The 24,168-nt window shown below is 46.1% G+C and overlaps 1 protein-coding gene across 2 annotated transcripts in view; it reads left to right on the top strand.

The window, feature by feature from the left end:
• The window catches only part of DDRGK1 (DDRGK domain containing 1), a 39,755-nt gene extending 15,821 nt beyond the window's left edge, over nt 1-23,934 (top strand). Inside the window, exons 3-10 of one of the 2 annotated variants that reach the window (XM_071557072.1) lie at nt 3,231-3,337; nt 4,954-5,055; nt 14,463-14,585; nt 16,659-16,697; nt 19,691-19,747; nt 20,762-20,810; nt 22,332-22,546; nt 23,626-23,898. In XM_071557072.1, coding sequence (XP_071413173.1) covers nt 3,231-3,337; nt 4,954-5,055; nt 14,463-14,585; nt 16,659-16,697; nt 19,691-19,747; nt 20,762-20,810; nt 22,332-22,504 — 650 coding nt within the window. In that variant the 3' untranslated portion in view covers nt 22,505-22,546; nt 23,626-23,898. Of the gene's footprint in view, nt 1-3,230; nt 3,338-4,953; nt 5,056-14,462; nt 14,586-16,658; nt 16,698-19,690; nt 19,748-20,761; nt 20,811-22,331 lie in introns of both variants that reach the window. The other variant, XM_071557071.1, reaches the window with a different exon arrangement.
• Nucleotides 23,935-24,168: the final 234 nt, after the last annotated feature.

The following is a 24,168-nucleotide window of genomic DNA, read 5'->3' as shown; positions in this document are numbered from 1 at the left end:
ATGATGCTCATTGTTTCTTTTGGAGTTTTGTGTGTCCTGTACACAGTAGGTGGTAAATTCCTGTTATGACAGAGAACATCAGCACTCCAGCACATTTTCTGATAGTATTGAGAAACATTTTAAAAAGTAAACTGTAAATTCCAAGAGATTCAGACTCCTGTGTGAATCTTCCCTGCTGTGCTGCCTCTCCATGTGTTCAAAATATTAAGGAAAAGCAAAGATTCCCTGAAGCTGCTCCTCAGCTTGGCCAGTTCAGCCAAACCTGTGTCTGTGTAAAGCAAAACAGGTAAAGTCCAACCCTTGGTCCAACTCCAGTCCCTTTACCAGATCATGGCACTCAGTGCCACGGCCAAGCTCAGCTGAAAAACCTCCAAGGATGGGGAATCCACCCCCTCTCTGGGCAGCCCATTCCAATGCCTGAGCACTCTCTCTGCAAAGAAGTTTTTTCTGCTCTCCAACTTCAATTTCCCCTGGCAGAGCTTGAGCCCATTGTGCCCCCTTGTGCTATTGCTGAGTGCCTGGGAGAAGAGACCAAGCCCCAGCTGGCCAGAACTTCCCTTCAGGGAGTTCTAGACAGTGCTGAGGTCACCTCTGAGCCTCCTCTTCTCCAGGCTAAACACCCCCAGCTCCCTCAGCCTCTCCCCACAGCGCTTGTGCTCCAGTCCCTTCTCCGGCCTCCGTGCTCTTCTCTGTAAGATTGATTCAGCAAATAATTGTACCCTGTGTTTATGTTCCTGTCAGCACATTCAGGTTTATTTAACCCATATTAATTGCCCCCAGGGTTAGTGCATTGTTGGCCTTTGGAGCTCTGCTGAATCCCAGGCTGTGTCCGCACCACCCCTGGTACTTGAGGGATCTAAAGCTGCTCAGCAAATGCTCCTGAAGAAAGGCACATTTGATCCAGGATTGGAATAAGGTATTAAAAGCCTGGCTTAGATTTCTGCCTAGTCTGCCTCAGGTAATCTGAATATAGATGAAATCTGAGAAGCCCTCAGGTGGAATAGTGTCATAGACACAGCTTTATACTTGTGATGTTTGCCAGAAATAGTTTTCTTAAAATAATACCAGTACTGAGCTAATTTGGGAGTAATACCTGCTAATGCTGGATTGCTCACACAGTGTGTTTGGTGGGACCTCCCTTGGCTCTATATTTAGCATATAAATAGTTATTTATTATTTAGGATCTGGATAGACTGGAGAGATGGGCTGATTCCAATGGGGTGAAGCTCAACAAGGCCAAGTGCAGGTCCTGCCCTTTGGCCACCCCAACCACCTGCAGCGCTCCAGGCTGGGCACAGAGTGGCTGGAGAGCAGCCAGGCAGAGGGACCTGGGGGGACTGAGGGACAGGAAGCTCAACAGGAGCCAACAGTGTGCCCAGGTGGCCAAGAAGGCCAATGGGAACCTGTCCTGGATCCAAACTAGCGTGGCCAGCAGGCCCAGGGCAGTGACCCTTCCCCTGGACTCTGCCTTGGGGAGGCCACACCTTGAGTGTTGTGTTCAGTTCTGGGCCCCTCAGTTGAGGAAAGATCTTGAGGGGCTGGAGCGGGGCCAGAGAAGAGCAACGAGGCTGGAGAAGGGACTGGAGCACAAGTGCTGTGGGGAGAGGCTGAGGGAGCTGGGGGTGTTTAGCCTGGAGAAGAGGAGGCTCAGAGGTGACCTCAGCACTGTCTGGAACTCCCTGAAGGGAAGTTCTGACCAGGTGGGGGTTGGTCTTTTCTTCTAGGCACTCAGCAATAGGACAAGGGGCCATGATGGGCTCAAGCTCTGCCAGGGGAAATTGAAGTTGGAGAGCAGCAAAAAATTCTTTGCAGAGAGAGTGCTCAGGCATTGGAATGGGCTGCCCAGAGAGGGGGTGGATTCCTCATCCCTGGAGGTTTTTGAGCTGAGCTTGGCCGTGGCACTGAGTGCCATGATCTGGTAAAGGGACTGGAGTTGGACCAAGGCTTGGACTTGATGATCTCGGAGGTTTTTTCCAACCCAATCCGTTCTAGGATTCTATGATTTTAAATTTCAGCAAAATTGCAGAAACATCTGGGTCAGGTTTGAGTGTCCCCTGTTGCTCTGTGTGGTGTGGGAAGGGGGAACCTCTTTGATCAGTAATCAGACCAGTTCAGACTAATTAATGCCCTCTCCTGAGCACAGCTCTGTCATTTGAGAGTCACCTACACAGCTCTCACATTTGTTTCTCCTGCTGTCTCTCAGTGGCTTAACCATAGTCCCATACAGTGTCTTGGAATAAGTAAAGCAAGAGTGTTTCAAACCTAATTCTGCCTGTAAAAGAAGGGGAAGTCTCGTTCATCCATGTGCTCCTTTCATGGCAACTTTTAGGGTTCCCAAAAAAGGGCACCAGGTGCTCTGGAAAGAACTTCCTGCAGAAAACATCTTGGCTTTGGACGTGAAGTCACCACGTGGGTGCTCAGAATATCAATTCTATGAATTGTTTTACCCAAAAAGGTATCCATGTGTGAAGATCTTTGATTTGGATCCTGCTCCCTGATTCAGACCCAGGAATCTCCGTGTCTTTGGTGGTGTTCCATGCAGAGAGCTGAGGATTTCTCTGGGAGTGTCATGTCAGTCCACAGGACTTGTGTGCTGAGAGCAAGGACTAATTTAGACCAGTAAATAAAGTGGCCAAATGTTCCTGAGCGAGAAGACTCTTCCATATTTCACAGTGGCAGAAACCATCTCTGTAACCACCCAATTTTCATCCAACAGGCACCTATTTACATGTCATTTTCTTGCAATTAGACCCAAGATTTGGATGTCAGGGAATTTTTTTTCCCCCCCTCTTCCCTCCAAGGTGACTTTTATCCAGTGGGTGATTGGAATACCTCTGAATCCCACTTTTTCAGTGGATAAACTCTTGTGCAAAGCCTGAAGGTGACTGGGAGGAAAGTCTTTGCAGGCAAGTTCAGCAGATTCTTAATGACAACCATTAGTACAAGAAATGTATAAGAGAAAATACCTCTTTTAATGTTCCAAAGCAGGAAATACTTATGAAAACCCTTCCAAAGATCAAGGAAATTTTTACTTCTGCCTTCACTTGAGTGTGTGTTTGCCTTGTTGCTTCTGCTCTGTGGCTTTGGCAGTCTTGAGTGAATTTTTTTTTGCCTTTTTCCATCCAATAAGTCTTTCCTGGTGTGTGTGTGTCTCCTTTTCCTGGACAGCACTGGAGTTTCTGCAGGGGAGTTTTTACAGATAGTTTATAATTTGTCATCTAATGTTGCAGGGGAAGAGGATGCTGAGGAGGTGCCAGAAGTTCAGGTGTCTGGGAAAATTGGAGCAAAGAAGCAGAGGAAATTAGAAGAGAAACAAGCCAGGAAAGCACAGAGAGAGGTGAGTGTTTCCTGCCACGTATCAAGAGAGAGCCTGAAAAGCTCAACAGAGAACTGGGGGTGAGAGACACCCCAGGAAGGCAAAGCCAACATCATCACTGCAACCACTGTTGTTTTCCTTTAAACCTGGAAATTCAGCTTTTTCTGTCAAATCCCAAGAGGGCCATGGAAAATGGGAGTTTTGTTTTCTTTCCATTCAGATCTCTGGCATTTTTTTGGGGAGGGGAAAGGAGTTAAAATTTGAGTGCTCTCTATTAGATGTTTCCTCTGCTTTGTGCCTTGATGTCAGTCCTGTCTACCCTTAAAAATCCACCCAAACCCACATGGTGTTGTTGTGAGCAAAGCCATGGGCAGCCCTGAGTGCTATTCCAGGTGCTCTCACAGTGTAAAAACTCCCTTTGGCTTTACGTGTTTGCAGAATTACAGAATATTCTGAGTTGTGCAGGACCCATAAGGATCATCATTTATTGTTTATATGGACTGGGGGAAATGAAAAGCATTTTGCTGTTAGTTCCAGGGAAGCAACAGGGGGTTTGCAGCTTTCTGAGGTGTTTGTGGAGGGCAGCAGGTTGTGCATTAATTCCTTGGAGTTGTTCTATTTTTTGCAGACTCTCTATTGTTCTGTATGAAAGTTTTTAATGTGTAGAGTCCAAACAAAGCTGCTGAAATCCCAGCCTGGCAATTTTAGTGCCACTTGAGGTTTGACTCCAGTGTCTGCTCTCCAGTAGACAGAGCAGTTAATAATAAACTTAATTATTATGTTATATATAACCTTCCATTACAAGCCTTTTCTCACTCACTCAGTTCTTTCATCATTTTGTTGTTACTTTCCACGTTCATTCGATTTAATTGGCCTCTTTTTTGTGGAAAATCTGAGTGAAGTTCGATGAGCATCACTTGGCTGAGCAAGGAATCTTCTGTTTCATTTTAAACCACGCTGATTTTTATTTTCCCATGTAGACAGATAAATTCCTTGCTTGGGGCTTTTTCTCTGAATCATTCCAAGCCACTGATCCTCCATTTGAATGTTTTCTGTTTGTTCTCTTAATATATTTTCAAATTTAAGTGTATTGAAGAGACTGAAGAAAAAAAAATTAAGTAATACACTAAACACCCTTTTTATTTTCCCCCGCATTTCTCAGCAATCTCTTTGGCTTAAAAACAAAAATAAAATTATTTTAAGAGACCAGTACAAATTTTCTTGAGGATATTCAGCCCAGATTAGTGATAAATTGAATGATAAATTTGAAATGGTTTTACAGAGTTTATATTCCCGGCACTTTTTTTCCCATTGTAACTAAACTTGAAGGGAGGAGAAATGGAATGCCACAAAACGTATTTTTTAATGTTACTATAACCTCATATGCACATTCAAAACTTAAAGCCTTAATAAAGGCAAGGGAGGGGGTAATTGTGAATTTACTACAATGCTGATTGTGCTGAAGGGGAGGGGCAGTTAAATGATAATGACTATTATTATTACTCTTTTTAAGGTTTTTTTCTGAGCAGGCATCTGGGAAGATGGGAAGAAACCCCCTCATGGGATCACAATATGAAATAAAAATGTGTATATTCAGGAGGAGTAAGGCTTGACTTGCATTATGTTTTCTTTTTTAGGCTGAAGAAGCAGAGAGAGAAGAGAGGAGAAAACTCGAGTCAAAAAGAGAGGAGGAAAGGCGGAAAGAGGAGGAGAGGATACGGCTGGAGGAGGAGCGACAGGTGGGTTCCTTGTGTTGGTCTGTGGATATTCTGGAGCAGGTTTGCTTTGGAATTGCTTCTGGGGAAGTTCTGAGCTCAGGGCCCACCTGCTCTGTCCTGCTCAGCCCAGTCCAGGCAGAGCTGGTTGCTCAGGACTGCCCAGCCCAGCTTGGAGTGTCTCTGAGGATGGAGATTCCACAATTCCCTGGGCTCAGTTCCCTCTGAGCTGCCAGCAGGGCAGAAAGGGAAAGGCACCACCAGTAATTCTTCACCTTTTGTTGTGTAAAACCATATAATTTTATTCTAATTACACAAATTTGTATGTGCTTCCTAATTAAAGTTTCCTAAACTATCCATGTGAGGTGTGACAGCAGCAGCGACCCAGAAAAACAGGGACTGCTCAGCTGGAATCACAGAATGGATTGGGTTGGAAAAGACCTCCAAGATCATCAAGTCCAACCCTTGGTCCAACTCCAGTCCCTTTACCAGATCATGGCACTCAGTGCCACGGCCAAGCTCAGTTGAAAAACCTCCAGGGATGGGGAATCCACCCCCTCTCTGGGCAGCCCATTCCAATGCCTGAGCACTCTCTCTGCAAAGAAGTTTCTTCTGCTCTCCAACTTCAATTTCCCCTGGCAGAGCTTGAGCCTGTGCCCCCTTGTCCTATTGCTGAGTGCCTGGGAGAAGAGACCAACCCCCACCTGGCCAGAACTTCCCTTCAGGGAGTTCCAGACAGTGCTGAGGTCACCTCTGAGCCTCCTCTTCTCCAGACTAAACACCCCCAGCTCCCTCAGCCTCTCCCCACAGCACTTGTGCTCCAGTCCCTTCTCCAGCCTCGTTGCTCTTCTCAGTTGGGTTAGAAAAGACCTCTGAGATCATCAAGTTCAACCCTTGATCCAACCCCACTGTGATCACTCTGGCACTCTGTGCCCTGGGCTGGTGATCACAGTGGGGTTGGATCAAGACATGGTGAATTCTCTGTCCCTGGAGGTGTTTAAGAGGACACTCAGTGCCACCTCCAGTCCCTTCTCCAGCCTCGTTGCTCTTCTCTGGCCCCACTCCAGCCCCTCAAGATCTTTCCTGACCTGAGGGGCCCAAAACTGAACACAACACTCAAGGTGTGGCCTCACCAGCACCGAGTACAGGGGTTGGATACTTTTCATGAGTGGGAGAGGAAAGCTTAGTTCAGAGCTGCTCTGTGTGCTCAGGGCATCAGAGCTGCTGCCTGAGAACTTCATGCTCTGGTGCTGTTGCAGGTGGTGGTGGCTTTGCTCCTGGAGGACCGAGGGGTTGTGCTCAGTCCTGTGCTGAGCAGTTGCTCCCAACTCTCACTGGGAGGTTTTTGGGATTCTTCTGTGCATGGAAATTTGTGTGTGTGGCTTGTAGATTTAATTTTTTTTGTTGTGAGTGCAGGTTTTGTAAATGAAGTTTGTTATTGAGAACATTTTAAGGAAGGAAAAGATAATTTTTCCTTTCCCCTGTTGGGGACATGAAGGAAGGATAAGGCAGTTTTTTTTAAAAAGCCCCACACATTACACATGTAGGTTGTACCCATGAGATCTTTATGTGAATGTCCATTTACCTCTGGGGTTATTCCCCCCCAAATCCTCCTCTTCTGAGGTGTCTTATTTTCTTTTCATCATTAAAATCTCCTGAATTTCAGAAATTGAAGTGGAGGAGGAGACTGTACTGCAACATCAGGATATGTGGCACAGTCCAAGACTTTGGTTTGTAAACCAGCTTGATCAAACTTGCAGGGGACAATAATTGCACAGCTCCCCTTCCAAGAGAGATGCACAAATGTGGAAGGACCTGGTTGTGAGTCCTGAGGCTGCCCAACCAACCTTGGCTACTCCAGGCCAGCCCTGTGCTCAGCCAAGGGGTGCTGGAGCACTCCTGCCTTCCCCTGGATCCATCCCTGCCTCTTTTTCCCTGTCCACACAATCCACCAGCACCACCTTCAGCCTTCTGGACCCTTCTCCAAAGTATTTCCAGTTTTCCTCCTCATAATTCAGCTCAGAAAGAGTGAAGATGAGCTCTGGCTGCCCCAGAACACATCTTGAGGGCTTGGCATAACTGATAACTCACATTGATAACAATCTACCTCCAGTGATTTATTCCTTTATGTGTTTTGTCTGCACTCAGTTCCCTCATTTATTTATTTTATTTTTTTACATATTTTCCTACAGTTCTGAGAGTTTAATATCCTTAAAACCCAAGTTGAAATGACTCCAGGACTTTGGGAGAATTGGAAGGGCACAAGGGTTGGGCACTAACACTGTGTAAGTGGCACTTCCAGTGGCACTGGGACTTCCAGGTCCTTCCAGGGTGGCAGGAGAATTCCAAAGCAAATTGGAGCTGAGCTTGGCCAACCTGCTCTGAAAGGAAGGACAGAGGTGTTGTCCTGAGATCACTGTGGGATTAGTGGGATACCTGGAGAATCAGGATCAGTTGAAAAGCTGAGTAGAAAATAAGGGTGAAATTCCAGCCAGAAGTCTCTTCACACAGAACGTGCTTATTAACATATTTATCTCTTTTTTAAAATCTTGTTTCTTTGTAATGTATTTTTTTTAAATGAGGAAACTCTTGTTTTTATTTTAATTTTATTCCTAGTAGAGTCTGCACTAAAGCACTTCCACCTCTGTTTGCAAGACTCAGTGAAAAAGAGGAATACAAACTAAGGCTCTGATTTTCTTTTTATTTTAATTTTTTAAATTTTGTGCACCACAATCCAGAGAAAGACTTCCCTGGGACTGGGAAAATTGCCCAAATCCCAGAATCCAGCTTGATGTTCCCTTTAACCAATGCCTTGCTCAGCTACTTAAATTCTGTCATTTTAAACCATTTTAATTTGCTTTGATTGTTTGTTTTCCCCAGTGTTTCTCAGGACAGCAAAGCCAACCCACCAGCTGTATCAGCAACATTATTCTGCCTCTCAGAGTAGAGTTTCTTCAATATTTTATTTTTTTTCTTGTGTCTAAGTTGATAATCCAGTACCTGCTGAACATTTTGAGCGTGGACAAAGTAAATATGTCTGACAGTGATTTAAAGCAAATCCCCAACTGTTTTCTACTAATTTTTAAGTCTGTTTTTATCCAAATCTTTAAGGGAAAGCAGAACAATTCAAGGCTTGCTGCAGTTCCTGCTCAGTCAGCAAAGAGAGCAGCACCACAGGGAGTTGGGAACAACAAACCCTCAGTGATTCGGCCTTGACAGGGTGATGGGAAGGGAAAACAAATGGAATGAGTGGATTCTGGATCACTGTGCCTGTCTTTGGGATCATAACATCTTCCCTTTCCAGGCTTCTTAACACTCTGGGTGGTGGAAAAGATGCTGCCTTTGGGTCAGTGGGTTTATTGTGGGTTTCAAAGAACACACAGGATAAAATGTCATTTATACTTCCCTCTGGAAGGAATTCTTCACTTCCACAAGGAATTTTTGTCACCAGACTTTTGGACCAGATGTAGTGACACTGTTGCCCCTGTAAGTTAGGAGGTGGAAAGGTAAAAATTCTGAAAAATAGGCCATGAACTGACTGATGGCCATGAGATAAAAACCAGGGGGGTGCTGATTATGTGGGTTTGGGAGGCATTTTGATCACTGACATTGCTGCAGGTTACATAATCCCACAAGGCACAAGAAACTTGGATTTTATCACTGAATTTTGTCTGGGAGTTGTCACAGTTGTCACATAACCTCATTTTTCCTTTCCTTTTCCAGTACATCAGAGTATTTCTGCAGGTACAGGGACAGTGGCAAGTCCCACCCAGCCAAGCACAACCAGCTTTGTTGGCTAAATTCCACTTGAACTTCGTGTTCAGTCTCTCTCCCAATAACTACAACCAAAAATTTTGCTCAAAGCTGGAAACTGTCCCTTCAGGAGAGTGATGGGGGCTAAAGTCTTGCATATTCTTGAGAAAAATACCCCCCCTTCTTCTATTTAAATACATTTCTATGCACTCACAAATAAGATGTGGTTACCCCTTGGCTTCAGTGTTGCAAACCAGATAATGTATTTTTAAAATTCAAGTTTCCTTTCCAGTGCTCTGCTGGCCTGATTGGCTGCAGGCCCGAGGAAGCTCCTTTTTAATCGGCATTTGCCTCAGCCCTGCTTTGCCCTGGGGATTTCCCTCTCACTCCTGGAGTTTTTTGGTGGTGAGCTGGTTTACCAACCCACACTTATCAATGAGAACCAACTTCCTCTGATGTTGCAAAGCACGGGCTTCATGCACAGCCTTGCTGGTTGCTCACTGAACAGCTTTTTCTTCTTGTTTTAATTTTGTAAGTTTGCATTTAAGTGCCTGAATAAAAATGCTCTGGATCTTCAGAGGATCAGCCGTGATCACAAAGATCCTTTTGAAGAAGAAGACCCTGAAGTGTTGACTCTTTAATACTTGGTCATGTAAGAAGAGGCACCAATTTTTAGTTATTATGTCTTATGTGAACATTGAGATTCCTGTGCTGCTCAGCAGAGCTTTTCATTGCCTGTTGGGCATTTATATCCATTATACCTAACAGAAGCAGTGCCTTTCTGGAGGCTGATGGAGGCTGCTCCAGTTTAAATATCAGTTTTCAAGTGTGGATACTTGCCTGAAAATTGATTTCTCCTCAAGAATTGCAAGTTGAAAAGCTTGCAAAAAACTCTTTCTCTGATTCTGAGGGGATAAGGACACAGTGAGGGGACAGGAGTCCTACAGATCCATCTGCTCACTGCCAGATTATTTCCTGCAAAGCCCCTTGTTGCTTCCCAGTACAAAACCTGGATGGTCTGCAGGGAGGGTTTCTTTGGTCCAGGCACCCCAAGGCATTTGGATGCTCTTCCTCATCCTGCACCTCAAGGGAACACCCACAAAAAAAGGGAATAACAAGTATCAGGGGGTGGTTGAAGAGTGTCCAGTGTGGGCTCAGTGAGCCAACAGCATCCCAGAACTCCTGAGCAATTTGTGGTCCCAAAAACCCAGCTGTGAGCCCACAGGAGTTTCAGGATGCTCTGGGTTTCTCCTGGGCAAAGATTGGGCTCCTGTGCAGTTGGCACAAGGAAGGTGTTTGGGAATAATCCCTGGGATCAAGGTAAGAGGCAAACAGGGAGGGATGATCTGAAGGAACCTCACAGCAAATGCAGGTCCTGGTGGGACTGAATGCAGGGGAGGGAAGTTGGTGCTGAGCAGGTCCAGACTGGAAGGGGTAAGGATGTTGGAAGTTCTGGCCAGGTGGGGGTTGGTCTCTTCTCCCAGGCACTCAGCAAGAGGACAAGGGGGCACGATGGGCTCAAGCTCTGCCAGCGGAAATTGAAGTTGGAGAGCAGAAAAAACTTCTTTGCAGAGAGAGTGCTCAGGCACTGGAATGGGCTGCCCAGAGAGGGGGTGGATTCCCCATCCCTGGAGGTTTTTCAGCTGAGCTTGGCCGTGGCACTGAGTGCCATGATCTGGTAAAGGGACTGGAGTTGGACCAAGGGTTGGACTTGATGATCTGGGAGGTGTTTTCCAACCCAATCCATTCTAGGATTCTGTGATTCTAAGTGCTGGAGATCCATGGACCACATGGAGCTCTGGAAGCTCTTGGGTCTCACATGAGGCTGGCAGTGAGCAAGCAGAGGGAGAGTTGATCCAGCAATGATAACATGGACATTTTGTCAGGAAAGGAACAGGATGAAGAAAGGTTTCAGTGACTAATTGATTCATTTGTTCAATAAAAATAGGATGAAACTGAGATAGTTTGTTCTTCACATGCAGAAATTATCACACTGTACAAATGTTCAGTTTGGGTACCATTTAGGTGAGTGAGGAGAGAAGCATAAAAAACCAAACAAAAAAAAAAAGGAAGAAAAAGAACTAACCAAAGCAGCCAGCTGGAGGCAGGGGAGCATCTGCAGGCACCGAATTTCTAGGGGTTTCCCCAGCACCCCACCAATGGCTGGGGAAGGTGGCCCAGCTTGAGTGTGCTCTGAGCAACACTGACAGCTCAGTGGGGAGAGCCCACAAAGCTGCCAAACCCACAGGTGGGGTTTAACTCTGTTTTTGAACTGAGTGCCCTCCGTGTGACGTGCCCACAAGCCAGGCCTGGGCTCAGCTCCCTCTGATGCCATTCTTGTGCATGGGTTATTCCTGCAGACACTGGGGTTGTGGGAATGCTGCCTGAATCACAGAACCATAGAGTGGATTGGGTTGGAAAAGACCTCTGAGATCATCAAGTCCAACCCTTGGTCCAACTCCAGTCCCTTTACCAGATCATGGCACTCAGTGCCACGGCCAAGCTCAGCTCAAAAACCTCCAGGGATGGGGAATCCACCCCCTCTCTGGGCAGCCCATTCCAATGCCTGAGCACTCTCTCTGCAAAGAAGTTTCTTCGGCTCTCCAACTTCAATTTCCCCTGGCAGAGCTTGAGCCCATCGTGCCCCCTTGTCCTATTGCTGAGTGCCTGGGAGAAGAGACCAACCCCCACCTGGCCAGAACTTCCCTTCAGGGAGTTCCAGACAGTGCTGAGGTCATCTCTGAGCCTCCTCCTCTCCAGGCTAAACACCCCCAGCTCCCTCAGCCTCTCCCCACAGCACTTGTGCTCCAGTCCCTTCTCCAGCCTCGTTGCTCTTCTCTTCTCAGTTGGGTTAGAAAAGACCTCTGAGATCATCAAGTTCAACCCTTGATCCAACCCCACTGTGATCACTCTGGCACTCTGTGCCCTGGGCTGGTGACCACAGTAGGGTTGGATCAAGACATGGTGGATTCTCTGTCCCTGGAGGTGTTTAAGAGGACACTCAGTGCCACCTCCAGTCCCTTCTCCAGCCTCGTTGCTCTTCTCTGGCCCCACTCCAGCCCCTCAAGATCTTTCCTGACCTGAGGGGCCCAGAACTGAACACAACACTCAAGGTGTGGCCTCCCCAAGGCAGAGTCCAGGGGAAGGGTCACTGCCCTGGGCCTCCTGGCCACACTAGTTTGGATCCAGGACAGGTTCCCATTGGCCTTCTTGGCCACCTGGGCACATTGTTGGCTCCTGTTGAGCTTCCTGTCCCTCAGTCCCCCCAGGTCCCTCTGCCTGGCTGCTCTCCAGCCACTCTGTGCCCAGCCTGGAGCGCTGCAGGGGGTTGGGGTGGCCAAAGGGCAGGACCTGCACTTGGCCTTGTTGAACTTCATCCCTCATTGACCTTCATGTGATCCTGCAGCTCCCAGGCAGCTGCTGCAGAACTGGAGCACGTGAGGGAACAGGGATGGTGTGATGGAGGACACAAAAGCTGGGAATAGATGGTGCCATCCGTGCTGGTTCCCCTGCTCAGCCCCCAGGGCTGCTGCTCTGGCTCTGACCCAGGTTAGTCAGACCAAACCCTTCTTTTTCCACAGGTTGAATCACAGGTGAATTTGGGTTGTAAAGCCTGTGAGATTGTGCATGAATTTTTAATTACTGGGTGAAGAAGCGTCTGGAAATAGTTTGTTTTATGGGAGAGGCTCCAGCCAGCAGGAAGCTCTGAGGGCTGACACACTTCAGCTACCAAAGCTCAGACCACCTGGAAATGCCCTGCTGAGCAAAATTCAGCATCTGGAAAACAGATTCCTCTGGGTTTTTAAGCAAAAGAAGGTCTGGCAGCTGAGTGCTCTGGCAATCTCACAGCAGAGCTGCCTTTCTGCAGATGTTGGGCATGGAAGTGCTGGGAGGGCTTTAAAAAACTGGACTGGGAGGGGCCTCATTCATTTCTTAGACCTTCCAGAAACCAGAAAATGTATTTTACTTATTGTTGCTCTCAGAGACACTGCCCTCTGTTAATTTATTTATTTTGTAGAAGTATCTAGAAATTATTTACCAAAGGAACTTTCAGGTTTTGTGACTATTTTTTTCCCCTCATTTCAAACCCTGTTGAATTTCAACCTCTCTAATAGACATGGGGAAGAACCTTATTCGTGTCTTTCCAGGAGCAAAATTGATTTTATTGCACTTAAAAGAACAATTGTTGTCACTTCCAGATGAAATATGGTTTTGTTGTTCTTGGCACCTGTAATGCTTATAAGGGAAAAATGTGCTGTTGGGTTAATTGTTGCAGTGATGAATGACCCAAAAATGGCCTTGTTTTGTCTCAAGAGCTTCCTCAGATCTGCAGATTTTTCATGAGATAGCAGTTAAAAAATGGCTTTGGCTTTGCAGATACAGTAGGATCCTTTCAGTCCTGTTTTTCTCATCCTTGGATGTTGGCAGGATTCCTTCTCCTGACTTTTCTGGGAATTTGATTAAATAAAATTGCAACCAAATACTCTTTTCTCTGCCATTCCCATTTCTGGTACCTTGCTGGTTTTGGCCTTACGTGGCATCTTTTTAAATATGGATATTTTTCAATATATTTAATGACCTATTCCTGTCCCTTCCTGGTTTCATGGAACAAATATTTGCTTTCCAGCTGTTTAAGGAAGGAATTACCATATTAGTGTCCAAGATGCAGCATGGGAAGCATTTAGAAATCCATATAATTGTTCTTTAAAAGATCAATTCCTGTGCTAATGATAAAGGAATGCCCTGAGATTGTCACTGAAATCAACACTTGTAAAGTATTTTGGAGAAGAGCACAACAAATTTTAAGAGAAAATCGTGGAAAGCTGCAAATTTATGAGCTCCCAGTGAAAACCTGTTCTTACTGGGAACATTTTCTAAGTAACTCTCATGTTCGCAAACCTTTAATCACAGTTTTGCTTTGGGAACATGTGAATTCTGCCAAACCATGTCACAGATGTTGGGCTTGGAGTTTTCTGGGTTGGCATTTGGGGTTTTTTTAAAGACTTCAGTATTTCATTCAGGGCAGGCAACAAAGTATTTTCTTGCAGAGAACTCAAAGCAGAACCTGAAGATTTTGGTTAACAATCAACTGTCTAAAACCCTAAAATGCCTAAAATGCTTCATACAGATCTTTACATTCCATGTAGGCACAGTTTGCTGGGAGAAATCTTTCCTAAGAAAGAGATTCTCTTGAAAACTTGCTTTTACTTGAAACTTTTACAGAACAGCTTCTTCTGGACACCAGTGGAACTCCACACTGGGGTTGTGCTCCCTCCCAGTGTGCTCCAGTTCAGAGCAGGGTTGGGGCCACTCACCAAACTGTGGCTGTTGCATCAAAGGACAGTTGGGGCAGGGCCTTCCTGTCACGGGATCTGCAGGAGGAACAGATTCATGCAAATTGAGGCAGCAGGTTGCTATTTAGGAGTGGGTTTGTGCCTTCTGTCAGACTTAGAGCCAGCCTTGGTGTCTGGAGTGCAGGCTCACACCTGGTGGGAGATGGGCACTGCCCCCAGGGGGTACTGAGGCGTTGGTGATGCCACCAGGGGAGAACTCAGACTTATTTGAAATGCTTTTTATCTCATGCCTGCAGCAAAGGAAGATGCTGCCTCACTTAAACCACAAACCAAACCTGACTTGGGGAGGAGCAAACTGACCACTTGTCATCTTTTTCTGTCCAGGAAGAGGAAAAAAGGAAGGCAAAGGAAGAAGAGGAAAAGAGAGAGTATGAAGAGTACCTGAAGCTGAAGGAGAGTTTCGTGGTTGAAGAGGAAGGGGTTGAAGAGTCAATGACAGAGGAACAGGTATGTCTTAGGCTGGGTCTGCACTTTCCTTTCTCTTTGGTGGACTCACTGCATTGGCTGGTGTAAAATGAACTGCAAAGCAGGAGTCAGACAAAGGTTTTTGCTTGGGAAAGCTGAATTGTGTCTGGCACAGGTTACCCTGGAATATTTCCTGGGGAGTGCTACAGTTCCTCCTGCCAGACCTCTACAAATTGGTTTAGAGTGCTAAAGGAAGTGCTTATCATGGAAATGAGCCCTTTGCTCCCTCCTCTAAGGGCTGAGATAAAACCCATCCTGGAGTTCAGATGATCTCTCACTGTCACCAGCTCTGTCTTACCCATAGAGGGTGAGCCCACAAAGATAAATCTGGGGGGTTGGTGGTGCCCAGAGATCTTGGAGGCAATTGCTTGGTTTGAGTTTTATTTTCTACACCAACAGAGCTGCTGTGAAATCAAATCAAAACCCAAACTCCTGTCTTGAAAGGCTTCTGTTCAGAGAATTCCCAGCACACAGCCTGGGTGCTTGGGGGTTATACTCTGGAAAATTACACTTTTAGTGTTGCAAATGCTGATATTTCAAACTCCTGCATTACATTCTTGCAGGCTGCCCCTGTTCCTGCCTGCAGATGGGGGCTGAAATGTGAGACTTGAGATGACACCACAGCAAACCTGAAGAAGTCTTGCTGTTGAGGGAGGCAGAGCTCTTGTTCTGTCTGCTGAAAACCTGTTAGACTCGATTTTGCCCTCAAATGCTGGACTTGCTCTTGGGTTGTAGCTGCCAAATCTGAGCTGTCCAGGGCATTTCATGGCAAGGATTTTGTTTCAGGGCCATCTGTGCATTTGGTCCTCTGCTGAAATGACCCTGTTGAATAAATGGGTTTGCTTTGGGGTGACTGAGAGTGGCTTTGGGCCGAGGAGCTTCTGCCTAATGACTCATTACAAGTTCTCACTGTGGACCCCTTCCCATTAAGAAAAATTCCTCCATCTCACCGGGATTAACACCAAGAGAACTTGTATCTGGTGATGAGAATTCCCCAAGAGGCAGAGAACAGTAAAATGCATTTTTTCATTGAAAGTTCATTCAAAAATCTGTACTTATTTTCTTAGAAGATGAGGTTACACCTGAATACTAAATTCTTCCACTTTAGACACCCTTTCAAGCTGGAATGTGTTTATTGCCCATGTTCCTACACTGCCTGTCAAGGAGAAGGGAATGTTCCTTTATGTAAGAACAGAGAAGGGTGTTCCTCACCTGAAGGAGCTTGGCAGGCAGTTCATGATGCCTGGACCTCAACCTGAGACAGCTTTGGTAGGGCTGGGGAGTTACAGCTTTAATTGTAAGTGATTTAAAAGTCATATTCAGAAATAAGAACAGGCAGCCAAGGAGAAAGGACAAACCACCCTTGCCTTGTGGGGGATGAAGTACCAAATCATTTCAGTGTCCTGTTACAGAGCTGACTCTGCCTGGTGGTGTTGGGGCTGCTGTGCTGAAACTCGGGCTGCAAATTACACTCCTGAGTCCAGAGCTAAGCAATTAATTAACGCTGATTGATTTCCAGGGCTGCAGAGTAACTTGATCTCCTTTAACTTCAATGCAAGTTGTTGGCACTGCCTTTGCAAAGGGAACTGTGAGATGAAAGCCCTGAATTCCAGGTGTGTGGCTTGAACAGGGGCTGAGCCTCCACATGATGTGCTGCCCTTGGCATCTGTCCTGAGTCACTCTGGGGTTTGTTTCTGCACCAAACATCCTCAGGGTGGTCTGTGTGTAACTCTCTGATGCTCAAACTCACCCAGACTTGGTTATTTCAGGGGGAATGTGATGGGAAGAGTAAAACACTCAAAGATTTCCTTTCAGAAAACACTTAAACACAGACCGCACCTGAGCCATGTTCTGTCTCAGAAAATACCTGCCATAAATCCCTCACAAGGTTAAATCTAGATTATTTTTGTTGCCAGCTCAATAGCTCAGGGTGTGTAGGTAAAACTTGAGAATTATGCAATCTAAACCATTCTGTGATCTTTGCACTCAGCAAGTTTGTGATGCATTTGATGTTCATGAATTGAAAATAACAATTGTTTTCCTTGCTGGGTCCAGTCTCGCAGCTTTCTTCTGGAATTCCTGGAGTATGTTAAGGTAAGCTGCCATTGGTCTTTCTCTTCCTTCCACACTTGTTAGATTTTGTAAAGTGCCTTTTGTTAAAGAGAGACATCATCATTTCCTCTTTGATTTGCTTAAATATTCAGCAGGTAACCAAAGTGATGCCTTAGATAAGCTTTATTTACTTAACCAGCACCAACACGTCCATCGTTGTTAAAAGGCTTTGTAATTACAGCTCCATCTTGGCTTCTTGGGGCAGGATGTGGCTCCTTTATACAGACAGGCCTGGTGAATCACCCTCAAAGTTTAATGTTCGCTGTGGGTTGGGATTTGAGACATTCAGGCTTTTTTCTTTGGGAGCATCAGCCACCGATTTGGAAAACGAGCTCTGCATCTGAGCCCAGCAGGAGCCAGAGCTGCTGCTCCAGCATTGCCTGCCCTGCAGGAGGGTGGGTTTGTGCCCCAAACACTTTGCCTTTGCCACTGCAAAGGTCCATCCCAGCTTTCTGACTGATTATTCATGCAATGTTTGGCAGGGGGATTTGAGAAGAAGATCACTTGTTTTAAGCAGGGTGTGTTAGTGTCCCTTCCATTGGGTTGTAAGGTTGGGTGTTGAAAGCCTAGGGTGTGTTCATTGATCTGTAAGGACAAATGTCTCACTCTCCACTATTGCTATATCAAAGGTCAGATGCATTTTTCTCCTCTCCTCTAACAATGTTATGCAAATCTTTTGTCCTAATGAATCCCTTTCCTCTTTCCCTGGAAACTGAACTCTCAGGAAGTGCGGAGGGGGGTGTGTGAAAGGCTTCTTTAGTAAGCAAATCATGTATGCCTAGTGAAATCCTAATCATTTTGTTAATCCAAAATCTCTCACCCTGGGCCAGTTTTGCTTGTCCATTATCCCAGCAAACCCCTGGATTTATCTCCTGGACTCACAAACAGATTTGCCTTGTGGATAACTCTCCTTAGGGAGCCCACTGGAGCAGGGCTGAGCAGGAGCTCAGTGCAGAGTCTCTCCAGAGCTCTGCTGGGCTTCCCTCTGCCTCCCGTGCCTTAGGACAGCACAGGTGAGACAAGGGGAGATCTCAGTGTCCCTTGGGATCTTCCCCAGCCTCTGAAAGGGTTCCCAGGGGGTGCCCCAGCTGGGTCAGGTTGTGCCCATTGCCCCCCTGGCTGTGGTGGAACAGATTAGTCACCAAGTCCCACCTCAGGGTCTGAGCACAAGTGTGTGGTTTTGGATTAGTCACTTCATCTCAACGTCAAACTTGGGCTGAAATCTGAATTCAGAAGCACCTCAACACCTGATTTCCTCTGAGCTGCAGAACTGGGGCATCACTTTAAGTATTTTTCTTTAATCTTGAGCGTGTGCTTAATATATAGATTATGTATTGCCCTCATCTTCTGTTCACAGAGACTCTCTGACAGGAAGCAGTGCTGAGCTGCGTGGAGCTGTCTGGAAAATGTATAAATTAAGAGTAATTGGCATTTTTTTCAAATGTAAAATTGAATTCAGCTCTTCTTTTGAGTAACTTCTTGTGCTGGAATAACTGAGTGAAGATAGCTCAGCCCATGCTTCATTCCTGAGGGTGCTGGAAGGAAAATGCAGAGGACAGCAGCAGAATCACACCTGAAATTAAAGGAATTCAGTCCACTGTGGATGTTTATATGTTGCCCTATGGAAATCAAGCCTGTTTATAGAACAGGTGAAGTGTTTTCTTCCCTTGGGACCTCACATTGTCACTGTGTTTCCGAGTGTGTGTGGGGAATGCATCCCAATTCCACCCCACTCCTGGGCTCTTATTCCCAGCAGGATCTGTCCTGGAAAGCTTCCACTAAACTTGGTCACTGAGGGTGAATATCTTTAAGTGAAGGTTGAAGTCCTGTTTCTCTTGTTTATGTGGCTTTGCACCAACACCCCCCCCAGTCCTTTTAAAAGAAGATGTGACGAATGTTGGCAGTTCCCAGCTCTGAGAACTGAATTCCATGGACTGGTTCCAGTTCCATGTGTTCAGTCCATGGTATTCAGTTCTCTAGCTTGGCTGCATCAAACTTCACAACTACCAAATCCGTGTGTGGCTTTCTTTGGTCTGATTTTGTTAATGAAAGAGATTCATCTATTTCAGCTTCTCTTTATTTCTTCAGTGTCCTCCCAGAAACAAATGAGCTCATTGTTTGAAGTATTCCATTTGTTAATGGACATGCAGCTCCTGTGGCCATATATTTTAGGAATGTGGTCCTGAATATTAACTGAATTTTTCAGCAGCTTTGTATTTTCCAAGCTCCTTACAAATACTGTGTCTAAACAGATGAGTTCCTAAAGCTTTGGCAGAGAAGAAAACAGGCACCAAACAGGTCCAGATGAGCACACCAGGTGTTTTCTGTGGAGCTGCAGAGAAGCCTAAAACCAGATGTGAGCAGTGGTGACCGTGCCCTGACTGAGAAAACCTGCAGGAGGAATCTCTGTCAGAGGCAAAATGACAACTTGAAGTTCCAACCCCGACAGTTTTAATAAGGTGTTTGCTTGCTTAGGAAGATTATTTTGGCATTAATACACATGACATTAGTAAAACAGACTAAAGCACTTAATGCTGCCAGTCTTGGCTGGATTTTATGTATGTGCTGATACACTCCAGTGATGAATTTAAAAGGTACTTTGAAACATCTCTCAGGAAAAAAAAGGCTCTTGATAAAGCACCCTAGAAATGAAAGGCAGCAGCTGAGAAACTCAATGGCAGGAGAACAGGACCATGGCTGATTACTGTGCTCATCCTGATGTAAGGAAAAGTCCAGGATAAATGCTGCAAGTGGATTTGAGTCTTCCCCTAAGTGGGTCAGGCACTCAGTCTTTCCACAGAGCTCACTGGTTTGAGTAACTCAAGAGTTTTTCATCAGAAAAAAGTGCTTGCTTGGAAAAGTTATTTAGTGTGACAGGGTCTGCTTTGTCTGGTAAAAGCAATTTGTTATTTGAATGGGAAAAAATATGCCAACCTTCTAATTCATCAGCTGTGTGTAATTCTTTGTTCCCATAGAAAACCAAGGTTATCCAGCTGGAGGACTTGGCTTCACATCTGGGCTTGAGAACACAGGTGAGCACTGACTTTTGGGGTTTAAGTACTGACTTTTGGGTGCAAGTGCAAGGAGAGAGTTTAAAAGGACAGGAGAGATAATGGGTAAGTGAGGGTATCTATGGAAATGTCTGAGCATTACTGAAAATGTTTGGATTTTGGTGAGGATCAGCAAAATCAGCCCTAAAATTGTGGCCATTCATCACAGTACCAGCCAGCCAGTGAAGGAGTGTTGGCTCTTGAGACCGTTGCAGTGCACAGTGCCCAGTGTGCCCCTTCCACAGCTGCCTGTGGGTTAATGGGTCCTGTGGTGCTTGTGAATCTAATGATGGAACAATGGTTTCTGTTCTCACAGAAAACTTACACTGCTCTAAGTCCAGGCTGCTGGGCCCCTGCCTGTCTCTTAAACCAGAACTCCATTTAAACTTGCACTGAGTCACTTAAGGTTGAAATTTAAACTTTAATTTGCCTCTGCAGTCACATAAATACAGGAAAGAGAGAGGCAGAATTGTGGAAACCAGGGCTTAGATACTTAAGGTGCGTGATACTTAAGGTGCGTGGTTAACTATGGAGTTAACCCAGCCATAAATTCAACAAGTTGTTGCTTTGGATTGATAAAAGATGTTTTCCTGCTCTTAAATGGTGCAGGAAAAGATATAAAAAGCTCTGGAATGTATTGAGGAAGATTCTTGGAGAGATCCCTCAGTGCTTCATGGAATTCACCTGTTGCAGTGGCACTGCACAGCCTTTCCCTGGGAGGATTTCTGGAGCCATCCCCTCTTCCTTACAGCAATTAAAGCCTCCTTTTGGGGTCAGGAAGTGATTGGAACACCCCAAAATGCAGGAATTTCATCCTGCTAAGACCAGAGGGCTTATTGCACCTGTCTGTGTTGGAACTCTGGTGTGTGTCCCTCCCTGAAGCCCTTAATGCTGAGGGATTAAATGGAAACCTCTATTTGTGGTTTATCTGAACATGGGAAATGTTTATTGCTTCTCTTTTGATCAGTCTGTTGTTTCTTTTTCTCTCCTGCACAGGATGCAATTAACAGGATCCAGGCCCTGATGGCAGATGGCACTTTGACAGGTGACAGCCAAGACACAAAGGGGATGGGAGGTGGTGAGACAGGATGTGCCTTCCCTGTGTCAGACAGAGATTTCCAGTGTCATTCCTCTTTTAGGGATCCTTGTAGGGCTTGATAACTAAATCCTTACCTGTATTTTATTTATTTATCCATCTGCTGAAGGCTTTTGGGAGCCAGCTGCAAATGGGGGCATGTAAAATCTGAATTGGAAAGGATCACTGGGATCATTTGGGATAGTTTGGTGGTTTAAGCCCAGGACCAGGGTAGGGCGTGCTGTGGGAGAAGCAAACATCCCAAAGCACTCCAGGATGCTGGAGCAAGTGAAGTGCTTGTTCCTAGCCATGTACCCACACAGTCCAAGTTGGAATGTGAGCAGAGACTGAGCCTGTGGGGAGTTCTGTGTCTGAACAAATCTGGTTTATTGCTGGGCAGTCTCGTTCTTCCTGAGGGTGAAGGAGGGGAAGGTGCCAGCACAAACATTCCGTGACCTGATCCTGTGGTCATGGCTGGGGAACAGCTGTCTTGGCAGGGACATGTGGATACCTGTTCAAATGGCCTCAAAGTACTTGGAATTGAAGGATAAAGATGTGGACAGTCCTGGCTGTGTCTGTGTCCCCAAAGTCAGGCCAGGCAGGCTCTGCCTTGGAGTGGAAGAACAGAGAGAACTGTTCTCAGTCTGGTTGGAGCCACCGAAATATGGAAATAGAGCTTCATTCCCTTGCAGAGGGGAAGCTTTAAAGGCTGAGCTGGGCCCCACAGGGCTCTGGATCCCCTCCTGGACCCTCCTGCTTTGCCTCTGCCCACCAGCTGCCTGGGCCTAGACCATCAGCAGCAAAGTGGGAGGGTTGCAAAGATGAAGGGTCTGGAGGGACCATTCAGGGAGAGGCTGAGGGCACTTGGTTTGTTCAGCCTGGAGAAGAGGAGGCTGAGATCACACCTCATCATGGTCTGCAGCTCCATTTCTGTTCCCTGTGATCAGGACAGCACCCAGGGAAGGGCTGGAGTTATGTCAGGGCAGGGTTAGGTGGCATTTCAGGAAAAGGCTTTTCCCCCAGAGGGTGGTGGGCACTGCCCAGGCTCCCCAGGACAGTGGGCACGGCCCCAAGGCTGCCAGAGCTCCAGGAGGGTTGGGATGATGCTCTGGGGCACAGGGTGGGATTGTTGGGGTGTCTGTGCAGGGCCAGGGTTGGACTGGATGGTCCTTGGAGGTCCCTTCCAGCTCAGGATATTCCATGATTCTATGAAAACCACACACCTGAAGCTGTGGAACTCCCAGCCAGCCGTGCCTGATGACAAGAACACGTTCCTTTGAACAAACTGAGTCTCATCAAGTCACTTGGCCACTGTCATAGCCCTGCTCAAAGCCCCAGCAGCAGCGAGGAGATAAAAGCCTGAGTGCTGGCTCGTCGTTCTGTTGCCCCAGATAGGAACTGCTGCCTCAGCAGCTGGAAGGTCCCTTCCCAGAGCAGTGGCTGCTGTGTGTGTGCAGTGCTGACTGCAGGGCCCTTTGTTGTCCCCTGTAGGTGTGATTGATGACAGAGGGAAGTTCATCTACATCACCCCGGAGGAGATGGTGGCCGTGGCTCAGTACATCAAACAGCGAGGCCGAGTCTCCATCGCAGAGCTGGCCCAGGCCAGCAACTCCCTCATCAACCTCCAGCCTGACAGCAGAGCTGCTGCTCCAACTGTGGCCTGAGCAAAGCACAGCAGGAGTCTGACCTTGGAGTGAATAAACCCGGTAATTAAAAGCAAACAAGGAGCTCTGTAGTCTGCTTGGTGCGTGAAGGTAGGATGGGCTTTTGAAGCATCAGCTGTGAGACTTCTCAGAAGTTTTGCTTTTCACTCTGTTAGGGCTGGGATAAAATAAGGCATTTGATTGTACAACAGAGGCTGCCAGAGCTGGGGCTCAAACACTCTGCTGCAGCTGTAGCCCAGCAGTATCAGGAATTTATACCTCAGCAGTCAGTCCTGTGGGACTGTGCCCAAACTGTAGATTTTTTGCAGATTTGCATGTCTGTGTCAAGCAGATTTTGGGTGGATTGCACTCTGATTCCTCCAGCCTTGCTCTGCTGTTTAACTTTGTGGCAGTGATGGACACAAAAGGGTGTGTAGGTTTTGTCTGCTGTGTCCACAGTGGAAGGACAGAGTGAAAAGAAAGTGCTCTAAGTGTGTCTTTGTTCTCACTGAAATACATCCTGAAACTCTGCAAAGAGTGGCTGCACTGTTATTAAAACTTCAGAGGCTGTTTCAGACAACCTTTGCTATATAAATATGTTTTCCTTGGTTGAAGTAATACAAAATTTTGCTTGCAGACAAGCTGCATCATTTTCCTGTAGCCAAGAGACAGAAACCCCTCCAGGGAAAGGCTGAACTGGCCTCATTTATTGTGCAGGGCAGTTCTGCTGATACCAACCAGATTCTGATGATTCATCCTTTGAAGTCAGAGCCAGCTCAGAGTGTCTGAAGGGCTCAGACACCCCCACCCTGTGGCCTCTGTGTTCTAGGGGGTTGGGGGTTTTTAAATAAACACTTCAGACACTCTGAGTCATGCAATTAATGCTGCAAGTAAATGATTATTAATGTATTAATTGCAGGGGTCAATATATTTCCTGCATAGGAATATTTATTTTTTTTAATAATTTGTTAATTCTCTTCTCTGAAGTCAACAGAATTAATGTGGATAAACAGTAATTGGGGAGGGCAAGAGGTTTTGTTTCTTCTAAACTTAGAGATTACTTGAGTAGACTAAAAGCCACGTTATCAGTGGGATGAGACAGCAATAAAACATATTTCCTTTGAATCTCTGCCCTGCTGCAGGATGGGGGAGTGCAGGAGTTACAGAGCAGCTCCACATGGTGTGAGAGACCAGCACATAGTGTTGTACAACCATAACCAGCAAACAGGTTCCTTGACGTTTCAGGCTTATGAAACCTCTAAATTAGTGTTTCATTATTACCTTTTAAAAGTTACTTGAATTTGCCATGATTTTGTTGTTGTGTCTTAGACTGTTCTTTTAATAAAATCAGCAATACTGAAAGAATTGCAGAGATTTGTGTTAGAAATGGGTGAGGGGTGACTGTGTAGCTGTGCCAGCTGCTGCTCTGCTGCCTTAATCCTGGACTTTGCACCCAGTTACATCATACCAACATTTTTCTATTAAAGACCATCTTGGTATTTTCTAGGAATCCACATACACAGTCCAAGAAGGCAGTTGAAGGTCTGGAATACAATTGCTTCAGGCCATTTGTTGGGATGGTTTATAAATGGAGCAATTCAAACCTGTGTCTGTGTCTGTGTGCAGGGGGAAGCAACTCAGAGCTGTGTCCCCAGAATTGCTTCACTGACAGAATTCATCAATCA

The sequence above is a fragment of the Pithys albifrons genome, chromosome 5, assembly GCF_047495875.1.
Source record: "Pithys albifrons albifrons isolate INPA30051 chromosome 5, PitAlb_v1, whole genome shotgun sequence".
Taxonomy (NCBI): Eukaryota; Metazoa; Chordata; class Aves; order Passeriformes; family Thamnophilidae; genus Pithys; species Pithys albifrons.
Note: the sequence above shows the minus strand (reverse complement) of the source record. Positions and strands in the feature narration are given on the sequence as shown.